Raw genomic sequence first — 14944 nt, forward strand, 5'->3', positions numbered from 1 at the left:
AGTTCCAAAACCATTGTTAAGGAGGATGGGCCCTCCTCTCTATGGTACCAAAGAAGAGGAAGGGAAGGCTCACTCTTACAGTAGATTCCTCACAGCACTAGAGCACTAGTAGGGAAGAAGACATCAATCCTATCAAGGATTGTAGAGGAGATTAGAATTGACTCTAGTGGAGACGAAAAAAAACAGTTCGGTGCATGAAGCTCCTATTAATGCGGGTCCCAAAAAAGGGTTATTGTATACAGTCTTACGCTACTTGAGGTTGTTTACGAGACTCAAACCCGTGACCTTTAGGTCACACAACAGCATCTTGATAAAAGAAGATTTATACAAATTGATCTGTTGAAGACAGAAATCACCACTTGTGTGCAGCATTGATGAAGGTGGAGATCTTGCATAGGAGGCAAAATGGGGTAAAGATATCATCTTCTGCATGTAGATGTGGACAGGTTCTAAATCTGGCAGCAGCAGCCGTGATGTTGATGATTTGCACAAAGATGCGATGGGAGCAATCGACTGCAGGTTTGAAACAGACATGGTGGAGGAACTCATTGTTTTGTTTCTACAGAAGACAGTAAAACCCACCTCTAGGGTAAATAATGAAAGGGAAAAGACGAAAGGAGGGCTGCCATGGAACTAGCAGAAGAGGAAGACAAATCCAACACTAGGAGATTTAGGAGTTGAATCTTCAAAATGTTGGATCTTCAAAGCAAGGCTAGAAGGGGTGCTAGCAGAAAAAGGGATGAACTGATGAATAGGGAAGTGATGTTGAAGGAGAAGATAAACACAAAGATAAAAAATTGATGGAAAGGATGGATTGTGCATGCAGAATACCAACCAGATTCGGCTTTAATATCAAATGAAGGAATACCAAAATCAAATTCTCAAAAACTCAAACATTACTATGAAGATGATGATGATCATGATCATAGGGATCAACCCAAACATAAAGAGAAATAAACTAAAATATTTTTAATGGGAAATAATTCTATTATTCTATATCTAAATGGACTTTAAGGGAAAGATTTAGTTTAATATCCTAGGTAGTCCCTTCTACCTGCATATATATTATCCATCAAAGTAATATTATATTTTTGTAAAGGGGAACCTTGGTGCAACGATAAAATTACTATCGTGTGACATTGTGATTACGGATTCGAGTTGCAAAAATAGTCTCTTGCAATGTAAAGTAAGACTGCATATAATAGAATCAATGTGGTCCAACTTTTCCCCGGGATCTCACATTGGCACGAGCTTGGTACACCGAGCTACCCTTTAAAGTAATATTACATTTTTAGCATTATAATGTATACATTTATAAAGAAATAGGTCTTTAACACTCCCCTCCCCTCAAGTTGATAAAAAGATGTATAGCTTGCTATGAATATGTTGATCCTAGGACTTTTAAAAGAAAACTTTGTTAATTGATCGTTAGAACTAGCAAATGACATATAAATCTCATCACACTCGTACTGTATCTTCTCATTAACAAAGTTGCAATTAATCTCAATTTTTGTTGTTATCTAGCTAATTCTTTCTAACTATATATATATTATCCATCACGGTAATATTAAATTTAGACTTATAACATATATTGTTATGACCAAGGTTTAAAATCTCGACCCATGCCGAGGTTTCGGTCCTAGATCGAAACGATACTGTTTCGGTACCATATCGTACCATGCCGATACAGTTTCAATACTTTTTTATTTATATGTATAGTAGTTATTAGATAAATATGTTTATTGTGTATAATTTAAAAATAAATTGTATATTGATTTGATATAAGTTCTTAATTATTGATCATCTTAATATTGTTAAACAAAAATAAATAAATATATTTTTCTTTAAAGAAAATAGATATATCAATAACTCGAATTAAAATTGATAGTTGATACATAATAATAAATTACCTTACTAATACCAAAAGGAGTGACGTGAATCAGATGGAAGCATTGGTTCTTGCAACATTCTATTTAGATCAACTCCATAGTTCTCCAACATCCAGATTAAATAATCATCCCATGACATGCAATATTGATATTGATTTCTCCACATGTTCATCAGCGTGTCTCAATTCACCACTGGAAGTTGGACTTGAGCTGGCACCATTAGAATCGAAACGAGTACAGGCACAGGATAAACATACATCCCCGAATTCTGATATGATGGATCACCATAAGATGCATCAGAGCTATAATAAGAAGGTCGAGAGTATGATAAACTTCGATCAGAATCAATCTCAACTAAACTCTCCCTCATATCTTGATAATTATGAACTTTATTTTGTTTGTCAACCTTAGATTGACATCGATACTGAGTCGTAATAGTTCTAGCTCTGTGATCATCTTGAGTTGCATGCGTGGACTCTTACTCACATGTCCAAGACTCCGGTACTGGAGTAGGGGGAACATAAGTTCTACAACCACCAGATGCATCACCACTGTTATCACTTCCATGAGTACTTACACTGCTATCGACATCACTATTATCATTTCGAATTTCTTGTTGGACTACAATGTCAGAAGGTAATGATGTTTCGTCACTGTCATCATGTTCTTGTTCATCAATTGCATCGAGTGGATTTTCACTAATTCTCAATTAATCCCTTTCCTTAAAAGCAAGAGTTTTGATTTTTCTTTCTCTTTAGTAAAAGTTGCAGGAGCTTTACCTTTGCCTTTATCTACGGACTTTGGTTGAGTTTGGGATGTTTGAGAACGTCTGGGTCGAGATCTAGAAAATCAAAAATCTTGATCAAAAGTTTCATTATCATCTTCTTCCTCATTGATATCTCCTCTAGTTTGTATTTTTTCAATCTACTGAGTAAGAAATTCAGATGGTCGTGGTGGATCTCCTGCTTCATCAAGTGATGGCTTCTCAGCCTCAACAGCGCTCCACCAATCCATCATTGGATCATTCTCAGTTTGGACGAATCCAATATCAAATCGGTCTACATCATCAGACTCTTGTTCTGCATTCTTTTCTATTATTGCTCTTAATTGAAGACGCATATTATAATGAACATAGATAATCTTCTCTAAATGATGATAAGAAAGACGATTTTGAACTTTTGTATGAATGAGGAAAAAAGTTATCCAATTTCTTTCACAACCACTTGAAGACGTTGTCTGTGAGAGAATCTGTACTGCAATCTTTTTCAAATTTGGAGTTGATCCTCTATATTGTAACCACCACTTAGCTATAAGATAAATAAGACCAAAATTAAAATAGTATTTATATTTGTTGACAATAATTACTAATGATTTTTACTATATTTACCTGCATCCATTTTATATCTGTATGACAGTGCAAAATGATCACTAAAAGAATCATATGCCTCTCGAAATAATCAACTTTCATTATTAGCCTCAGCAGCTAATTCTCTATTTGTTTGTAGTCTTGATATTAAATTTCTGAAGGTCGTTAATAGATCTTCATTTGTGCCAAGATTATAACAGTACTGATATGCCGGATTAAGATAATAACCTAAAATAATTAAACATATATAATTATTAATAATAAATATTAATATTTCTTTATCATTAAAAAATATGCACCTGCCAAATGAATATATTTTCCCATTTAATCGTCTCATCTTGCAATGATTATATCAATATAAGGTTGATACTTGGTTGGTGATTGTAGACGTCTCTTAATTTCCTCTTGTGCTTCATGAATTAGACAGTAAACATTGTCCATTTGTGGCTTCTTGTCTATATCGACTTTGCGCAGAACAACGTACAAGAGCTCTACTGCTACAAAAATATCTATAATATAGTCTCAAAATCTAACCGATATAATAATGTTTTTTTACTTCTTTACATTCGGTCATGTTAGAATATCGAAAGGCTTCTCAATCCTCAAAAGTAAACATGACTTTCAATCCACTTTTTTTCTAAAGCAATGATTTTAACATGAGCAAGTGAGTGGCAAACCTAGTCGCAAAATCTTCCTACCAATAAATTTCTTCATTAATCCATGAACCCAATGATGATTATAGAGAAATTTTATAAACGATTGACATTTTTTCACTAGCTTCTTCACTATGTCGAGTTTACCGATATCTGCTATCATCAAATCAATACAGTGTACTGCACATGATGTCCAAAATAATGTTTGATACTTTTGCTCCAATAACTCTCAAACCCTCTTAAAGTTGACACCATTATCTGTAATCACTTGCACTATATGTTCTGCACCTATATCTTGAACAACACTATCCATCAAACGATATATGTAAGGTGCATCATGATAGTCTGTAGTTGCATCAATAGATTTATGAAATATGACCTTTCTGTTGCAGTATATCAAAAAGTTGATAATGCTCATCCGTGTAGGTCCTGTCCAACCATCACACATCAACGTAATCTCATATAAACTCCATTTACTATAACAGAAAGGTCATATTTTATAAATCTATTGATGCAACTACAAACTATCATGATACACCTTACATATATCGTTTGGTGAATAGTGTGGCTCAAGATATAGGTGCAGAAATATAGTGCAAGTGATTACAGATAATGATGTCAACTTTAAGAAGGTTGAAGAGTTATTGAAGCAAAAGTATCAAACATTATTTTGGACACCATGTGCAACACACTGTATTGATTTGATGATAGTAGATATCGATAAACTCGATATAGTGAAGAAGATAGTGAAAAAATATCAATTGTTAATAAAATTCCTCTATAATCACCATTGAATTCATGGATTAATAAGGAAATTTATTAGTGAGGAAATTTTACGACTAAGAGCGACTAGGTTTGCCACTCACTTTCTCCTGTTAAAATCATTATTTCAAAAAAAAAAGTGGATTGAAAGTCATGTTCACTTCTGAAGATTAGGAAGTCTCTCGATATTCTAACACGACTGAAGGTAAAAAAGTGCAAAAACTTATTATATCAGTTAGATTTTGAAACTATATTGCAAATATTCTTGTAGCAGTAGAGCTCTTGTACGTTGTTCTGCGCAAAGTTGATATGGACAAGAAACCACAAATGGACAATCTTTACTGTCTAATTCATGAAGCAAAGGAGAAAATTAAGAGACATATACAATCACCAAGTATCAACCTTATATTGATATGATCACTACAAGATGGGACAATTAAATGGGAAAATATTTTCATTTAACAGGTGCGTATTTTTTAATGATAAAGAAATTTTAATATTTATTATTAATAATTATATATGTTTAATTATTTTAGATTATTATCTCGATTCAGCATATCAATACCGTTATAATCTTGGCACAAATAAAGATTTATTAGCGGCCCTTAAAAATGTAATATCAAGATTACAAACAAATGGAGAATTAACTGCTGAGACTATTAATGAAAGTCGATTATTTTGAAAGACATATGGTTCTTTTAGCGACCATTTTGTAGTGTCATACAGATATAAAATAGATACAGGTAAATATAATAAAAATCATTAGTAATTATTGTCAACAAATATAAATATTATTTAATTTTTTTCTTATTTATTTTACAGCTGAGTGGTGGTTACAATATGGAGGATCAACTCCAAATTTGAAAAAGATTGCAGTACAGATTCTCTCACAGACGTCTTCAAGTGGTTATGAAAGAAATTGGACAACTTTTTTCCTCATTCATACAAAAGTTCAAAATCGTCTTTCTTATCGTTATTTAAAGAAGATGGTCTATGTTCATTATAATATGCATCTTCAACTAAGAGCAATAATAGAAGAGAATGAAGAACAAGAGTCTGATGATGTAGACCCATTTGATATTGGATTCGTCTAAACTGAGAATGATCCAATGATGGATTGGTGGAGTGCTGTTAAGGCTGAGAATCCATTACTTGATGAAGCAAGAGATCCACCACAACCATCTGAATTTCTTATGCAGGAGATTGAAAAAATACAAACTAGAGGAGATATCGATGAAGAAGAAGACGATGATGAAGCTTTTGATCAAGATTTTCGATTTTTCGGATCTCGACTCAGACGTTCTCAAGCATCCCAAACTCAATCAAAGTCCGTAGATAAAGGCAAAGGTAAAGCTCCTGCAACTTTTACTAAAGAAAAGAAAAGTTAAAACTCTTGCTTTTAAGGAAAGGGGTCAATTGAGAATAGTGAAAATCCACTCAATGCAATTGATGAGCAAGAACATGATGACAGTGACAAAACATCATCACCTTCCGACACTGTAGTTCGACGAGAAATTTGAAATGATAATAGTGATGTCGATAGCAGTGCAAATACTCATGGAAGTGATAACAGTAGTGATGTATCTAGTGGTTGTAGAACTTATGTTCCCCCTACTCCAGCACCGGAACCTTGGACATGTAAGCAAGATTACACGCATGTAACTCAAGATGATGATCACAAAGCTAGAACTATTATGACTCAATATCGACGTCGATCTAAGGTTGACAAACAAAATGAAGTTCATAATTATCAAGATATGAGAGAGAGTTTTGCTGAGATTGATTCTGATCGAAGTTCATCATACTCTCGGCCTTCTTATTATAGCTCTGATGCATCTTATGGTGATTCATCATATCAGAGTTCGAGGACGTAGTTTATCCTTATCCTGTGCTTGTACCCGTTCCGATTCCAGTGGTGTCAATTCAAGTCCAACTTCCAGTGGTGAATCAGGACACGTTGATGGACACGTGGAGAAATCAATATCAATATTGCATGTCATGGGATGATTATTTAATCTGGATGTTAGAGAACTATGGAGTTGATTTAAGCAGAATGTTGCAAGAATCAATGCTTCCATCTGATTCACGTCACTACTTTTGGTATTAGTAAAGTAACTTATTATGATGTATCAACTATCAATTTTAATTCGAGTTATTAATAGATCAATTTTCTTTAAAGAAAAATATATTTATTTATTTTTGTTTAAAAATATTAAGATGGTCAATAATTGAGAACTTATATCAAATCAATATACAACTTATTTTTAAATTATACACAATAAGCATATTTATCTAATAATTACTATATATATAAATAAAAAAGTACCGAAACAATATCGGCACGGTACAATACGGTACCGAAATAGTATCGTTCCAATTTGGGACTGAAACCTCGGCACGGGTCAAGATTTTAAACCTTGTCTCAAATTACCTAAATCATGTCTCAAAATGTTGATGAAGATCAGCTAAGTGATGAAATATCCATATAATTAACTCCATGTATCAGAGTATATCCCTTAGCTAGCAATCGAGCCTTTTGCTGATCCACAATGTTTACAGGTGATGTTTTCACTGTGTTTACCTATTTACTTGTAGGCTACAATGAATTTATCAGACAGTTAGGTACTAAATGTTATGTAGCATTAAAATATAATGCTTGCATCTCTTCCACCATAGTGTGGAATTAAGAGCACCTCTATAACCTTCTTGGGAATAGAATGTGAAGATAGAAAATAAATGAAAGCAAAATAACTAGTGACAATACAATATAAAATAAGAAATGAAAAAGTGATAAGTAGAGCAAATACGAGTACTTTTCCAAAGAGCAATTAGAAGGACCAAATCAGATGGTGAATCCATAACAAGAGGTAATGTCAGTCAAGCATTAGACTCTCATGGTCATCTATTGTAGGTTCGCTATCACAAAGTTTTTAGTATCAATGGTCCTATAAGAGAAGATATTGGTGAAAGTAATAAAATGGATAATGATGTCGAAAAGGAAAGGACATCAAACTTTGAAGTGAATGGTGAAAAATGAACTCAAAGATGGCGATATCGACATATATAAATGTGTTTTAACTTAATAGAATAACGGTATTCTTTTGGTGACCGAGAGTAGTTGAGGAGGACACACTTGACCACTTTAAGTGATAGTTTATCTTTGCCAAAAGATAAGTTACGGAGAAAACAAACTCATTCAAATACCTTAGGTGGGTGGAAGATAAAAGATATTGTGGAAAACAAATGTTAAGGGGATATAATCACAAAGAAAAGTAAAGGGAATTTGGTTTATTAGGTAGCATGTCATAAGAACATCAACCCAAAAAATATGGAACCTTTATGTCAATGAGAAATTTTATTGCAGTCAGACAATTTTTTCTTATAGCTATATGATTCTATTAAGGTATACGTGAACAAGATAACTAATGAAAATACTATGGCAAGAGATAAGGGATTGAAAAGAGTTTATTATCACTCCTTAACACCTTAGTAGAAAAAACTAATAAAAAAGGTATACGTGAACAAGATAACTAATGAAAATACTATGGCAAGAGATAAGGGATTGAAAAGAGTCTATTATCACTCCTTAACACCTTAGTAGAAAAAACTAATAAAAAAGCTAAGTCATTCTAATTTCATATCTAAATTTCGATTCCATATCTCAGCATAAAAATTAAAAAACAAGAATAAACTTTAAATCAATCTTTATTAAGAAACCACATAAATTTTGAAAATCATCATAACAAATAACAACAACAACCAAACTTTATCCCACTAGGTAGGGTCGGCTATATAAATCATTCCACGTCATTCGACACTATCCCCTATTATATCATTATTTATATTTAAATAAATTTTATCTTATTTTATTGTTGCTAACTAAGTCTTTTTGACCTTGTTCCTCGTTTGATGTGCACATTTATCATAGTTTTATATCGTCTAACTGAAGCATTTATTAGTCATCGAAGTACATGTCTGTATCATCTTAAACGTATCTCCCGGAGTTTTCCCTCAATTGGTGCAATCTCGACTCTCTAATATTTCCATTTCTTATCATGTCCATTCTTATATGTCTGCACATCCACTTTAATATCTTCATCTTTGCAACTCTTATCTTCTGCTTATGTGTTCAAGTCACAATCAATTATTCAACTTCATATAACATAGCAAGTTTAACCACTATTTTATAAAACTTTCTTTTATATTTTAAAGATATTTTACAATCACACAAAACATCTGACACTCTCTTCCATTTCAATCATCCCGCTTGTATTCTACGTAAGATATCTCTTAATCCCTCCATTCTTTATAAAAATTATCCTAAGTACTTAAAATTTTCAATTACAGATAACTCGTCATTTCTTATCTTAATAATTATCTCATTATATCTAATATTACTAAACTTAAATTTATATATTCTATCTTTACACTATTAAGTCTAAAATCTTTCACTTTTAGCATTTTTCGCTAAGATTCGAGTTTAACATTTACTCTTTCATATGTTTCATCTATCAAACAATATCATCTACAAACAACATACATTGTGGTACCATATCTTGGATATGTCTAGTGAGTTCGTCCATGATTAATGTAAAAATATAGGGACTTAGAATTGATCCTTAATGTAATCCTATCTTTATGGAAAATGCTTTGATTAATCAGCTTGAAGTCTTCATTTTTGCGATTACATCCTCATACATATTCTTAATTAATTCAATATACATTATGCTAACACCTCTCTTGTCTAGAATTCTCCATATAATTTTCCTTTGGACTCTACCATAAACTTTTTCTAAGTCAACAAATACAATATGTAAGTCTTGCTTCTATTCCCGATACTTTTCAATTAGTTGTCTGAGAAAATATATATCTTCTATTATCGACCTTCCGAGTATAAATCCAAATTGATTTTCAATCATTATGGTCTCCATCCTTAGTCTTTTTTTATTACTCTTTCTCAAAGTTTCATGGTATAAGTCGTTAGTTTAATACCCAAATAGTTTGCATAATTTTATACATCTCTTTTATTCTTATATACAGGAACTAAAATACTTACCCTCCACTATAAGGTATTTTTTTAGTTTTCAATATCAGGTTGAATAACTTTATAAGTCATTCAATACCTTGTTTTCCTAAACACTTTTATACCTCTATCAAAATATCATCTGATCCAACTGTTTTTCCATTTTACATAAAGTCTATTCTATTTCTAAAGTTTGAATTATACGATAAAAATTTAAATTTCTATACTCATTTGACCTACTTAAATTATCTAAGTTAAGTTGCTCATCCAAATCTTCATTAAAAAATTGATGAAAATATCTCTTACATCATTACAAATAACAAAATATTTAAAATCAAATTTGAAACAAACTTGATTAGAACCATAAATATCAAAGCAAATTTAAGAAAATCATATAAAAGCAAATTTAAAACACTATCAGGAAATATTGACCAAACATATTTTCCTAATTCACAAAGCTCACACTAAAGACCCTTAACATGGGACAAAGTAGGGATCATCTTTTGGAGTTTAAAAGGACTCATGATTAAGACAGGAGTGAATTTGTAGACATTTGTAGACACTTCTGAGAAGAGTCAACCATTAATAGAGGCAGTGTGAATAGTTAATACAAATCCAAGACTCATATTCGATGTCAATCAATCAATGTTTGCAAATCTTGAATGGAAATAGAGTTACCACTAAAGATTAGAGCTCAATTTAAAGATTTTATATAACTTTACTAATTGATAATAAATTCAAAAGAAAAATAGGCACATAAGGAGCAAAGGAAAGTAAAAATAATTAAGTGATAAGAATTTGTCCAATGCCTTTGAGCAAAGTGAAAGAATCATTAGCATGCATGAGGTTAGTGGATGAGTTAAGTGATGTAAGAGAACAAAATGAGTGAAATATTACCATATGTGTATAAAGGCATCCAAGTAAAGAATTCGAGTAGAATGCAACGTAGAATATCATTGCAATGGAAGTACCTGTATAAGTTATGGTAGCATCTAATTGAGATGAGACATTTGTTACAGTATGAAATCGAAGAAGGTGAGGATACTCCTCGATGGGACCATTAGTGGCAAAGCTAAAGTCGAAATGGAAGCCAATGGAACATCCTAAGTTACTATAGTTGACTATGTTACATGGTTAATGTGTAGAGGATGACCTAGTGGCTAATCATGAAGTGAGTAGTAGTTATCCCCAACATGCCTAAGTTCCACTCTTACATTTGGGTATGTGTTGCCTACAGTAAAACCACGATTTTGCCAATAATATTCTCTACCACCCTAAGCTCTACCAACAATAACTAGGTGTTAAGAGCGGATTTGTCTACTAGAGAGATTCTGATGAAGCTATGGATCTAGTGGATGCCTCAACACCCTCATTTAGACATCTGATAGATGTAGAATGGAGGTACCTCCTAAAATTTGAGTTTGCACGAACTCTAGTATGGTCCAACTATGTAAACAATGTAATAGTTAAAAGTTGGTCGAAACACTCCTTGTGTAGCTCATACATCAAAGATAATTGTGAAGATATCTCAAAGATCAACAATGATGATCTGGAATCAACCAATGTGTTGTGATCTCTATGTCAGACTATCGCAACTGAAATAGACTTCTAATCACATCATATGCTCAAGAAGTATCACCATGTATGGATCTTTCACATATGTCCAAATATCATAGCACAAACAGAAGAATCAATAGAGGCTCATGAGATTGGGGTTGATGGACTACCAAAGAAGAGTCAATGGCTGTACGTCATCATGCTACCATGAAGCTTGAATGAACTCAAAAATATCAACAGTTCAGGTAATGAGTTATTGTAGTTGTCCTTGACCCATGGTCTAAACAGGAACTGCTATAACCATGAAGCAAAATTTCTTCCGTTGAGATTTTCCATGGTGATATGCATCGACCCCAAAAGATTCAAGTAGCAGAATAAAACATGCTTGGTGATGCAGTCAAGAAACTTGACATTTTCTTTTTTCTTATAGGTTACTGCTTCAGTAACTTAATCAAGAATAAAAAAAAAGGCAGATGTGGTTTCATCCCTGAGCAACAAATCAAAATGCTTCTCCTCTAGCAGAGACAAATTGTGATCATCAATAGTTGTGTTCCTTTACTCCAACGGTGGAAAGGTAACTTTGTCTCATCAGAAGAAGTTGAGACAACTTCAGGGTCTTATGAGAAAAGGTAGAGACATTGTATCAAGATTTAGGCGAGAGAGGAGAGACATTGAAATTTAAAACGCAACAATCATCACTCACTGCTCTCACACGCTCACTCGATAAGAGGCAAATGAAAAGTGGGTGGCCACATTAAGGCAAACTTGAATGGTAGCTAGAGTCAGTGTTCTAAATGGCAGTTGTAGCAGCCGCAGGCAGCGCTTAGGCTGGAGACCAACCTCAACCGTACTGCATATATGAAATGCAGTGGTTTAGACAACAGTCAAAGTCAACGTAGCTTAAAAAACCTTTGCAATATCTCCTTCCGCCTCGAACCGCCGCTGCCTTCATCGTTGTTGTTGCCCGCCACCATGAAAAACCTAGCGGTTTTGGCTTCGAACGCGTCGCGCGACACATCCAAACGCATCGTTGGACCCGAGCGACGCGTTCAGCCCCATCGCCGGACCCGAGGGACATGTTCGACCCCGTCACGGGACCCGGGCAACACGTCCAAGCTCATCGTCGAACTTGGGCGACGCATCCGGACCTGTCGTCGGGCTCAAGTGACACGTTCGAACCTGTCGTCGAGCTCGGATGATGAGTCCAGGCTCGCGCATCTGAACTTGTCGTTAGGTTCATGCATCCGGACCCGTTGTCGAGCTCGTGCATCCGAGCCCATTGTCGAGCTTGCGCGTCCAGGCTCCTTGTCCAGCTCGCGCATCTGGGCCCATCGTTGAGCTTGGGCAACGAGCTCAAGCGACGGGTCTGAACTCCTCAGCAAGCTCAGGCGGCGTGTCCGAATACGTCGCTTGGGTCCGACAATGCGTTCGAAGCCAAAACACCAAAGTCGAAATGCCGAATAGAAAGGCTTTTTAGTTTGAACTTAGGATTTAATCAAAACTTTACATTAATAATTTTAATCAACTTCTAGCTATGATTGGGATAATTTAAATAGTCTAAATTAAAACTTAATAAAATTATCATATTAATTATATATATTTATTTTAAAATTTATTTTTATTTTTATTTTTTTAAAAATATATATATTTAGATTAACTTTTTTTAGTTAATATATTTAAATCTAATAAAATTATTATATCAATTTAATATATATATATAATAGTAAAAAAATTCAACTACCTAAGTGATCAAGACGGTAGGCGATCACTGACCGTCCCGCCATCGCCTACCACCATTTACAACACTAGCTAGAGCAAATCTCAAGAAAGATTGTTGCCGCATTACGAGGAAGGTTAAGGCACCAACTGACTGATGGAAGTCAAGGTAGGTCTCAGGAGAGGTTGTTACAGTGTTGAGAGGAAGGAGAGAGAAGAATGGCCATGCCTCTTAACAGAGAGCTTCGCATTCCTAGATGAATAGGATCAAAAGGCCTCTAGTATTGAATGAGGTGACATGGCACCATTTTGGCACACAAGGGGAGATATGATCTCAGCAATACACCTTCTCAATTCTAAATCAAGGACCATACGACTCTGATATTAGAGAAGAGAAAGATTTAGGTTCCATGCCTAGCTAATCCATTTTAACTATATTATCCATCCAAGTAAAGATTACATCTAGGCTCTTGTAATATATAGTATTTACAAATAAGTCCCTAACATATTCAAAAGTACCTTAATTAGTTTATTATCCTAAATATAAAGATTTAGCAAAATAAAGTTTTAGATTTAAAAAAAAACAAATTCCTAATTTGTACTAGAACATCAACAAACCAAAAATCATCACATTCATGTTTGGCTTTAATTGAGTCTTCAAAGAATATTGAAACTTGTTTTCTGAATATCTCTTAAGGTTCACAGGTGAGCTCTTAGCAAGCAGATACAAACCTATTCATGAATGTCTGATAGATTATAATACTATGGTTAATGTGGTCACATGGACATATGGGATCCATAAACTCATCACATCAGTGAGAAACATCTTTGATTTTTCTGATAGATGATTCTTACCATATAAGAGGCACATCCTTTCATAATCATAGTCAAATAATATCTTTATTTTTTTGCTGGCAACTCAAGCAAGCTTTGCGCTTATATTCAGAAGCAAAAGAAGTGCCCAGAAGCATAGCCAGGAAGCAGAAAGGAGAATAAAAGGGTTAACTCTGTCAAATAATCAATCGAACTTACAAATATACGAAGTTTGTGCAATGCATCAAAGAGAAGCTTTATATCATCTCTGGTTGAACATTTACTTATTAGAGACCATAACCAAGCATTTGGAGACATAGTCCGAGCTTCAAGAGATTTGAGTATTTTTTGATATAACTCCTCTACAGTTTCTGCAGGAAGAAAAATAGAAATTTGAGCATAACAATTCTTGTAATAACTGGAATAATTGTTAGGTTATTGAACACAATCAAAATAACCCAATAAATCATATCTAAGTAGATGGAAAATTAACCTGCAACAAAGAAGTCAGGTTTCCAAACACCTTTATTAAAACTATAAAAGCTCCAAAAAAACAAAAGACAAAAATCAAAGAAACCAGGCATATTATTGCACTAAACCACCACATACCACATTGATCTGAAATGGGCATCATATTTGCAACATAAAATCTGATGCATCATTTGAAAGGAAAAAAAAAACAGCCTAGGTGGAAGACGTAAACCACAATTCTGAAATGACATCATAGTTTGCATCATAGATGCTGCTAAAATGTTTTAAGTAACAGTCCAGGCAGACACATGCATTCATCTAGGTTTATGGTAGGGGACTACCAACCAAATAAATACCCTAATCATCACTTGCCCCAGCTTTTATGATGTTTTTTTTTTTCTCCTCGTCGGATGATAAGTTTCTAAATCCTATCATTATCTCAAGGTTGTCAAATTGAAGTTCGTGAATCATTGTGATGATCAAATCATGAAATCGTATTCAACCATGAAGCAAGATCCCTATAAAAATTATATGTGTTGAAAATAATTCTAAAAGTATGCAACATAATATAAATTTTATTTAATAACGTAATAGAATAGATGAAATAAATTGATGTTGATTTATAACAAAAAAATATAAGCTAATATTCTCAATGTTCAAATTATTATTTATTTAATTCCATTAAAAATGAAAT

At 33.6% G+C, this 14944-nt stretch overlaps 1 protein-coding gene, 1 long non-coding RNA gene and 2 pseudogenes across 2 annotated transcripts in view; 1 reads left to right on the plus strand and 3 right to left on the minus strand.

Moving 5' to 3' along the window:
* Positions 1-14944, minus strand: part of LOC141830976 (uncharacterized) — a 44594-nt gene that overhangs the window by 17971 nt on the left and 11679 nt on the right. The gene's annotated exons all lie outside the window — the stretch shown is intronic.
* Positions 1-14944, minus strand: part of LOC141830973 (uncharacterized) — a 31096-nt gene that overhangs the window by 11202 nt on the left and 4950 nt on the right. Inside the window, exon 4 of the mRNA XM_074718428.1 lies at positions 13999-14150. Coding sequence (XP_074574529.1) covers positions 13999-14150 — 152 coding nt within the window. The remainder of the gene's footprint in view (positions 1-13998; positions 14151-14944) is intronic.
* On the minus strand, positions 2071-4326 carry LOC141831240 (uncharacterized; annotated as a pseudogene).
* LOC141831027 (uncharacterized) lies at positions 4371-6777 on the plus strand (annotated as a pseudogene).

Source organism: Curcuma longa, chromosome 6 (genome assembly GCF_044706935.1).
Source record: "Curcuma longa cultivar G26 ecotype Majalengka, Jawa Barat chromosome 6, ITB_CL_G26_1.1, whole genome shotgun sequence".
Lineage (NCBI taxonomy): Eukaryota > Viridiplantae > Streptophyta > Magnoliopsida > Zingiberales > Zingiberaceae > Curcuma > Curcuma longa.